We start from the raw sequence: 10,005 nt of genomic DNA, 5'->3' as shown, positions 1-10,005 counted from the left end.
TGAGCCATTAAAGAGTAACATCGGCGCAATAAAATTTTCTTCTTCCATCTGAGGCATTTGAAAAGCGTTTTTTTCAGCATTTCAATTAATACAATTAAGCAAACTATTAACAAAATGGAACACTGACTATATTAGCTGCAGTCCACCATATAAGCCCAAAGTAGGTTAGTAGTTTGTACATGTATTGGGCTAGCATTAGCTGAGAACCTTAAAAATTGTGCATTTAATCGAGGACTCTTAGTGGTCTTAAGACACAGTCACGCCGAATGCAAGCACAGTTTGCCTGCTAGTTCATCTAGGTGAACCTCAGCCCTCCAAATTGCAGACTTTGGATGCATAAAACAAGGAAAAACAAGAGGGTGATCTGCCGTTCATTCTTTCTGAGCAAAACTAAACAGAATCAGCATAATGTTGCTTGCTACGGAGCCCCTAAGGGGCCGTGGTTAAAAAAAAAAGTTAATCACATTGCGTTCCCTCGCAAATGTTTTGTGTTCCCTCACAAAAAGGGAGCCCCCATTAGGACCAATCATACTCACTTGATTTTAGAAAAGAAGAAAAAAGTGAGACAACAGGCCAGCATGTCCGTGGCCTTAGCTAATGTACCAGCTAGGATGCCACTATTCTAATGAGTTTGCTTGCTAATAGTTAGGTATTGTCAGTGTTAATCCAGGGTCATCATCAGAGAAGTCAGTCTCAAGCCCATGTTGATCCTTGATAGATTTACGAACATTCATTCAGGACCATCATCATCATGTTGATCCTGGATTCATTTGCTGTAATGATGATCGTTGATTAACAGTAAGTAAGGCAGTGATGGTCCTGAATCACTATTAGCAAATTCCACCAAATTATGCAGAATATTAATACTCCAGCCTTCAATAAACCATCTGCAATGGAATTACTGACTAACCAGTGTGAAAGTAACTATCAGGGGTCATTTCACATGACAGTGGGGGCTTTCCCTCTCAGTACATTCTGAAACCTCAAGGTGTTCTTAGACATTCCTGAGCTTTATCTGTATAACTGATCACAAAGGCTTGTAAAAGCAGTCTAATGTGTCTGTGGTCATTTCTTTCTGTTGTGAGCTGGGAATGGCCTTTGGTCTGGTCACTCAGTGAGAGGTTTATCCACTTTTTTGGTCAATATGCTGAGCTATGACACAGTCCAATACACACTGGAAAGTCCCAGAGCACACAAACCACAATTTCAAATGCTGTGCTGATAGGGCTCAGGGGGTTTGGGGATAACCCTGAGGAATCACCCTTCGGTCATAGTGAGTGTGTGAATGACTAGATTTACAGCAGCAACACCACCCTCAGCCAAATTAATCTGTTTTGTCTCACTGAATAAGAGAGTGTTTGGTTGTCAGTATATGCTCGTCTATACAGAAATATATGTATATTGAAAAGTTTACTCCATAGAATTTACTAGACTTAAATGTGTACATCACTGTCTTACGCAATAATAGTGATATTTGGGCAACACTTGTATATTTACATCTAGAAAGATGTGCACATTCAAAAGAGGCCTATTCAGTGTATCTCTTTACATTGAAATGTGTAGCTTTCTGTCAGCTGTGTAACTCTTTTTAACAGTATACAGTTATTTGGAATCTTTCAAGAGGAATTTGCATTTTCGTTTCGATAAAATTGAAAGATAATTTGTATTTGTATATTTGGTCCGATAGTGTTGCATAGAATGTAAACCTAAATCAGTAAATAAAAACAAAATAAGGTCTCACTTTATTTGTATAGTCCTCTATAGTCCCCTATAGAGGACCTATAGATGTTCAAATTGTTAACAAACTTTCTGTTGACACTCAGTTGATTCTAAACAGTGGTGGGGTTAGGGTTAGGATTCGGACCAGGGTTAGGGGTCAGGAGCAGGGTGAGGGTTGGGTTTAGGTTTAGGGTTGAGGTTAAAGTTAGGGTTAGAATTAGATCAGGTTTAGACTTAAAGACAATTATAGTCAGTTTAGTAGATATTTAGTTGAATGTATCTTGAAAGTAAATTAAGTATCTACAAAGCATCTGAAGTGGACCATCCAAATAAAGTGTTACCCAAAGTAAAGGACATGTATACCTCAAGCAGGTTTTTGCACAATGTTACTGTTTAGACTTATATATATATATATATGTGTGTGTGTGTGTGTGTGTGTGTGTATATATATATATATATATATATATATATATATATATGTATATAATTTTTTATATGTAATTATTAATGTAACCATTGGGCATGTATACCTCAAGCAGGTATTTGCACAGTGTCACTGTTTATACCTCTATATATATACACTTCTATATATATATAATTTTTTGTGTATAATTTTCAATATAGCCACATTTACAGTGTAAAGGGATTTAAAACACATTAAAATGGAATTTAATCAGGTTAAACTAAAATGAACATGGAAAAACAGTAAAAGCAAACAAAATCATCAAGATAAATGGGGGAAAAATTGAGAGAACAATTAAGAATTAATTAATAAGCCAATTTAAAAAATTACATAAAGGGATAAATAAGGCGAACTAAACTTTGAAACACTCAAGTAACAGGATTATAAAAGGCAATAATAATGAATAAATAAATTAATTAATTAAAACAGTAATAGAATTAAGATTTTAATCAGCTAAATAAAATAAAATAAAAATAAAAATGAAATAAAATGTTAATACATCCTCTATGAGGAACAAATGAAAATATGGCATAACTCCTTATTTATTTATTTATTTATTGCCATTTAAAAACACTAGCTGTGGGCACTTTATGATGAATAGACCAACAGAAACAGCCCAAACTGCTTATAATAAAATGTCATTACAGCAGCGTATGAGGTTTCTCCTTCCGCTGTAAAGTGACCATTTCTGCCACATGAGGTCAGTTATGGCAGAGAGCATATATGGCCATATTTCAGATTTCTGTATAGAGTAGCTCTCCGGGAAGATGGATGGAGGTGTAGCTCGTCTGTCACTGCCAGCCGTCAGTCTGTGCTGGGCTGTTATGCTGCATTTGTGCAGATTTATGGCAGCTGATGCTCGATCTCAAACATCTGCCGCCTGCACTGCTCTCTGTGCCTAATGATGCCTCAGTCCAGCCTGACGTGTGATACAGAATGAAGGATGTTGGCAGCTAACGGATGATAAACCCTCCTCAGAGTTATTCTGCTGTAAATGTTACGTCTGCTGCGAACAGGTGAAGTTAAAGGTCTTATCAAGCAGCCATGCTGGGATTCCTTACAGAGCAGACAGCAGAGAGACTGCAGGAGACGAGTGGAGGATTACAGCGAGGGAAACGTGAGGATGAAGGAATGTTAATCTGGGTCTTACACACCAAAACATAGACTGAAAAAAGTGATACATTGACTGTACTTGATTCAAATGTGTAACTCATTTCCACATAAAATACATTAAAATATATTCCATCAATATATCGTCGCTGTCAGAGCAAAATTGCAGAGGCTCATTGCTGCCAGATAGAGGAGAAAAATCACCTGTTTTTTTCTTCCTCCTGGGAGCAGTTTGTCAAGATATTGACATAGTATTTCAAAATAATGACTTATTATCTAAAATTATGAACTTTATATCAAAATAATGACTCAATATCTCTAAATATTGACCTAATATCTCAAAATAATGACTGAATATCTCTAAATATTGACCTAATATCTCAAAATAATGACTTAATATCTCTAAATATTGACTTAGTATCTCAAAACAATGACTTATTATCTATAAATATTAACTTAATATTTCAAAATAATGACTTAATTTCTCTAAATATTGATTTAGTATCTTAAAATAATGACATTATCTAAAATTTTGAACTTTATGTCCAAATAATGACTCAATATCTCAAAATAATGACTTTTTATCTATAAATATTAAATTATCATTTCAAAATAATGACTTATTATCTTTAAATATTGAATTGGTATCTAATGACTTAATATCTCTAAATATTGGCTTAGTATCTCACAATAATGACTTAAAATCTCTAAATATTAATCTAGTATCTCAAAACAATAACTTATTATCTATAAATATGGTCTTAAAATTTCAAAATAATGACTCAATATCTTTAAATATTGACTTAGTATCCTAAAATAATGATTTATTACCTATAAATATTAACTTAAAATTTAAACATAATGACTTAACCTCTTTTAATATTTACTTAGTATCTCAAAATAATGACATTATCTAATTTTAAAAATGACCTTTTTTGGAATAATTATTGTTATCCCCATATATAGACTTAATATCTTGAAGTCATTACTTATTTTCTCACTAGTGAGAAACTACTGACTTATTGTTGCAAAATAAAGACTAACCTTCTCAAATGATTGACATTGTATGCTGGAATAATGATTTATCATCTCAAAATATTGACTTAGTATTCCAAAATAATGATTTATTCTATCCAATTTTTTGGATTACTGTTAAGAGACTGTGGTGAAGTTAGTTATTGAATTTGAAGAATGTAATTGTTTGGGGGACAATAAGTCATTATTTTGGGAAAGTAAGTCATTATTTCAATATAAGTCTCTGTTAACACAGTGTAAAAGTTCAGCTGTTTTTTGGAAATTATGTAAAAAACAAAAACATTCCGTCTCAACAGTGACAGTGTAGTTTATCCATGTGGAATTGATCAAAACATTTGAATCAAGTTAACTCCTGTGTGGTGTTCATGTTTTTGTTATTCAGCCAATGTTTGTGGGTCTGGTGGACCCACTGCGTTATTAGGTTTTTAAATCAACACAGCCATAACCATTTATGTGAAAATATCAGGTGTTTACTTTATCACAATAACAAGCAAGTGGGTCTGTGGACTGAAGGGACACCAACCTCCTCCTCCTGAATCCTGCTCTGGCTGAAGCTGGGCTTCTTGGGATGTGTTGTCTTCTCTGGATTTTAGGGTCTCACCAGCAGGCCATATAGGAGGTGGACAGAGTGAAGGGACATAGCACCTTCACCAACACCACATGTGTAATATATTGCGTAGGGGGTGTGTTCAGTGTGAAGTCAATGAAAATGTATTCGTTTATATGTTATTCACAGAAAATGAGCCAAGGCCAAGAAGTTTGAGGTTGAAATAATAATAAATTGCATTATTTTTCTTTTGGAAAATGGGTCCCGAGACCCCAACCCCACACAAGGGTTAATTCAATGCATTTTGTTTTTACAGTGACAGTAATTTTCTTTATCTTTGCTAACACATTTACATGTTGCTATATAGAGCCAATTTTCTGAAAGGTCCTCTAAAGAATCATATACAGGTTTTCCGTTATAGTGAAGAACCATTTAAACATTCTGACATGTATTATGGATGCCACAGTTCTCTATATAACCACTGTCTTTACTAAAGAACCCTTTGAGGAACATTTTTAAGGGTTTACCGAAAGGCCATGTGGGAATATTGGGAATGTTTGTATGAGTGAAATAGACCATATCTGTTCTATTTTAAGGAAGCATTTCTGCTCCATCTGTCCTTAAAGTAAGGGACTCAGACTTGTTAGACTAACCTATATTAAGTGGAATGAATGTCAGGTAAATGCGAGTTTACTTCTATTTCTTCTCTTCTATGACTTACTGGAGCTAAATATCATCAGTGAATGTATGTGTAATTATTATTTAATTATTATTATTATTATTAAAATCACATAGAAATCTGTGGTTGTGTATAAAAGTCTTCACGAAGGTCTCCCTCTTGTGGTCCCTGATGGTGAAGGATGGAGCATTTATACCAGATACTGTCTTGGCATTAATGACAGTCAGATAAGACATCATGTACAAGCAATAAATTCCTCTTCACTCAAAGTTCAAACAAAATAGTTCTCTTTATTTCAGATATAGAAGTAGACATTATACAACATTCTGACATTGCACATCATTTACAGTATTTAAACAGAATCCAGCTCTCAGTTACATCAACATCTTCATCGTCTCCGTCAAACCTTAACTTGTGCATATATCTCATAAGCCTTTCTCTAGTTAAAATAAGTGATATAAACGTTGGCATTAAATGATGTTTACTGTACATATATGAATTGTACACAACATCTATAGCAGTATCACAAATCACGGTTAAAACCACAATAAAAACACGACATTAAAAGGCTTCCTGACTGTTAGAGGTTTTACACGCCTCTGCAGTCTTTCAGTATCAGATCCGTGTACAGAAACCGCCTTTTCTTTTATCGTGGCTCATCAACCACACACACACACACGCACACACACACACACACACACACACACACACACACACACACACACACACACTCTGTTTGTATATACAATGGATTTCACAACTGCTGAGAAGGAAACACAAACCCTGAGCTGAAGCTAACAAGTGCATTAATATATATGTGCGTGTGTGTGTTTGTATATACATATATATATATATGTTTGTGTATATATAAACAGTACTGTGCAAAATTGTTAGGAAGTCAAGAAATAAGTCTAAAACTATATATATATAAAAATATATATATAATGTGTGTGTGTGTGTGTGTGTATGTGTGTGTGTGTGCGGCGTGTGCGTGTCCGTTGGGGTGGAACGGTGCTGCGTCCTGTGGCAGTGAAGGCCCACACCTTCCCCTGTGTGGTCTAACCGCTCGACGCAGACAGGCAGGACGTGGTGGAGCTCAGTCTGGGTTTCCTGCCATTCTTGGGCTGAGGCTGCGGACTCGTGCTCAGATTCCTCACTTTGCTGAAGCTGTTTCGGAGGCTGCTGTGCCGACTGCCCGACGTGCTGGAAGTCTCTTTGGACATGAAGCTCTTGGGGTTGAGAATGCCCACCTTCAAGCAGCAGCAGCACAGCAGGCTGGCGATGGCCTTGCGCAGCTCCAGGCTGCCGAAGGAATAGATGAGGGGGTTCATGGCTGAGTTGAGCACGGCTAGGGCTATTACCCACTGTGGGCTGAAGAGGGCGCTGCAGCGGCGGGAATAGCAGTAGTAGTCCACCAAGAGAAGGATGAACAGGGGCCCCCAGCACACGATGAAGATTCCCACGATGGATATGACCGCTTTGAGGAGCCGGAGAGAGCGCTTCCGGTTTCGGAACGAGCTTGCGTCTGTGCTGCTTCGGACGTGCCAGTAGATGGCGAAATAGAGCGCGCCGATGGTCAAGAGAATGATAAAGAAAATGACCAAAGCGAACAGGATGTAGCTTTTAGAGTAGAGCGGCAGGAGCGTGGAGCAGCTGCGTAGGTCGCACACGCAGTTCCAGCCCAGAAGAGGCAGGAAGCCGATAGCGAAGGCCATTAGCCAGCACAGCGCCACCATCAGGTAGACGCGGTAAGTCTTCTTAGCTGACTTTTGGTGGACTGGCTTCATCATGGTGCCGTAGCGCTCCACAGCGATTAGCAAAAGGCTAAAGATGGAGGCTGCCAGAGCTACAAAGAGAAGCCCCTCCCTCAAGAGCCAAAGAAGTGGGCTCAGCTTGAAGGTCTGACCACCAGACAAGCAAATGTTGACCACATATGTGGCTCCGGTTAGCAAGTCGCTAAGCGCGATGTTAGCAATGCAGATGAAAACCCAACGCTGGCGTTGGCGCACGTGGAAAAGCACGGCCAGCAGCACCAGCAGGTTCTCCAGGATGATGAAGATGCTGAAGCACAGGAAGATGGCCGACAGCACGCCGACCCCACTCTTGTCCGGTTTTCGGTACTGGAGCCTGCCCGTGTAGTTGTAGTGCTCCACGATGATGCTGTTGTTGCTGCGGCTGTAAAGGGATGGGCAGGATGCGGGGGAGCTGAGGCTGTGCAGGAAATCCATTGGTCACTTGGCGATGGTGGACTGGAGGAGCAATTTGAATCTCACTGAATGGACTCGATCGCAGAGTCGCTCAGGCAATCAAACTCTCTCTCTCCAACCTGCTAATGTTTCCTGGAGATTCTGCCCCTCTCAGAGCACCCTGACATGAGAGAAGTGTTCATTAGTGCTGCACTGTAATCTGATATGATCTTCACTGCAAGGGAAATTAAAAATATAAGAATATACAGCGTATTGAATAATTTATAGCAGACACTGATTCATTTATGGTAGATACTGAATAATTTATGGTAGTTACTGAATAATTCATAGTAGATACTGAATAATTTATAGTAGATACTGAATAATTTATAGTAGATACTGAATAATTCATGGGAGTTACTGAATAATTCATAGTAGATACTAAATAATTCATAGTAGATACTGAATAATTCATGGGAGTTACTGAATAATTCATAGTAGATACTGAGTAATATATGGTAGATACTGAATAATTCATAGTAGTCACTGAATAATTTATAGTAGATACTGAAAAATTTATAGTAGATACTGAATAATTCATGGTAGATACTGAACAATTTATGGGAGTTACTGAATAGTTAATAGTAGATACTGAATAATTCATAGTTGATACTGAATAATTTATGGTAGTTACTAAATAATTCATAGTAGATACTGAATAATTCATAGTTGATACTGAATAATTTATGGTAGTTACTAAATAATTCATAGTAGATACTGAATAATTCATGGTAGATACTGAACAATTTATGGGAGTTACTGAATAGTTAATAGTAGATACTGAATAATTCATAGTTGATACTGAATAATTTATGGTAGTTACTAAATAATTCATAGTAGATACTGAATAATTCATAGTAGATACTGAATAATTTATGGTAGTTACTGAGTAATTCATAGTAGATACTGAAAAATGTATAGTAGTTACTGAATAATTCATAGTAGATACTGAAAATTTACAGTAGATACTGAATAATTCATAGTAGATACTGAATAATTCATAGTAGATACTGAATAATTTATGGTAGTTACTGAGTAATTCATAGTTGATACTGAATAATTTATGGTAGTTACTGAATAATTCATAGTAGATACTGAAAAATTTATAGTAGTTACTGAATAATTCATAGTAGATACTGAAAAATTCATGGTGAACACTAAATAACTCATAATAAATAAAAATAATAATTGTCCTAGTAATAAGTCTCAAATTACTAACTGAATAATTAACCTAGAGATAATAATATGAATACGTTTATATCTTGTGATCTGCAAGTCCGTACAGTTTTATATTTAAATATTTTAATTTTTATATTTTATATTTTGATTTTCAACCGCATATAGGAATAACATTTTTTTTTATTGAAAGTGAAGAAAAAAACTACCTAAAAATATCAGTCAGCTGTGTGTCCGCGCTGGTCTGGTGCCGCGCTGCTGCGGCGGGTGCAGCGCATTTAAATGTGTGTAGTTTCACTACTACTCTGTGGTTATAGGTGGGGCTTCCTTTACTACTATCAGCACGTTTAAAAGGCTTACATGTGATTTGCAGAACAAGCCACATTTTAAATGCCCTGTTCAACGGAGCAGAAATAAAAAACTGAATATACGAAATTGAATCATACTTAAAATGTAAAATTACTTAAAAATGCAATTGCAAGCTATTGCATGTATCAGGGTCATTTTTGCTATTAAAATGTTTTAAAATCTTGATTTTAACCTCTAAAATACCTTTTAATATTATTCAAAATGATTGCTTTTAGAATAGCATGCAAAAAGTCACAGATAGCATGCAAATAAAAGCATAAATTAAAACAATGTTGAAGAAAAAACCCAAAACTGTTTAAAAGATCATTTTAATAATTAAAAAAATAATAATAATTCTTCATTTTAATCTGCATTCATAAAATATTTTCAATTGATAAATATAAATATAAATTTACATATAAAAACAAAGCCATGGCTAATATTGCGTGTCAGTGGCAGCCTGTGATCAGGTTTGCAGGGCAGGTTGACGTACCTCTTGCTGCTGATGCTGGAGTGTGTGTTACCATCCATCCTGTGTGTGTGAAAGGCGTTGTGTTCAGCTATAAGAACTCTGACGAGGAAGGAAGCTTACGGTATCTTGCAGCAGATATTGACACACCCAGTGGAGAAAGGCCTGCTGAGCTAAATATGTTCAGCTTTAAGAGTACACTCTACACTCTTT

The 10,005-nt window shown here is 36.3% G+C and overlaps 1 protein-coding gene across 1 annotated transcript; it reads right to left on the bottom strand.

Annotated features, from left to right (window-relative positions):
* Positions 1-5,823: 5,823 nt before the first annotated feature.
* Positions 5,824-9,972, bottom strand: s1pr4 (sphingosine-1-phosphate receptor 4). The gene is made up of 2 exons (XM_036587350.1): positions 9,817-9,972; positions 5,824-7,920 (listed from the first exon to the last, which is right to left on the bottom strand). Exon 2 carries the CDS (start codon positions 7,779-7,781, stop codon positions 6,612-6,614), a length of 1,170 nt encoding a protein of 389 aa, XP_036443243.1. The 5' UTR covers positions 7,782-7,920; positions 9,817-9,972; the 3' UTR covers positions 5,824-6,611.
* Positions 9,973-10,005: the final 33 nt, after the last annotated feature.

The sequence above is a fragment of the Colossoma macropomum genome, unplaced genomic scaffold, assembly GCF_904425465.1.
Source record: "Colossoma macropomum unplaced genomic scaffold, Colossoma_macropomum, whole genome shotgun sequence".
Classification (NCBI taxonomy): Eukaryota; Metazoa; Chordata; class Actinopteri; order Characiformes; family Serrasalmidae; genus Colossoma; species Colossoma macropomum.
The sequence above is the reverse complement of the archived record's forward strand: the minus strand, read 5'-3'. Positions and strand labels throughout refer to the sequence as shown.

Coding starts and splice junctions, on each gene's coding strand:
- s1pr4 (XM_036587350.1), bottom strand. CDS start 7,781: ATGGATTTCCTGCACAGCCTCAGCTCCCCCGCATCCTGCCCATCCCTT.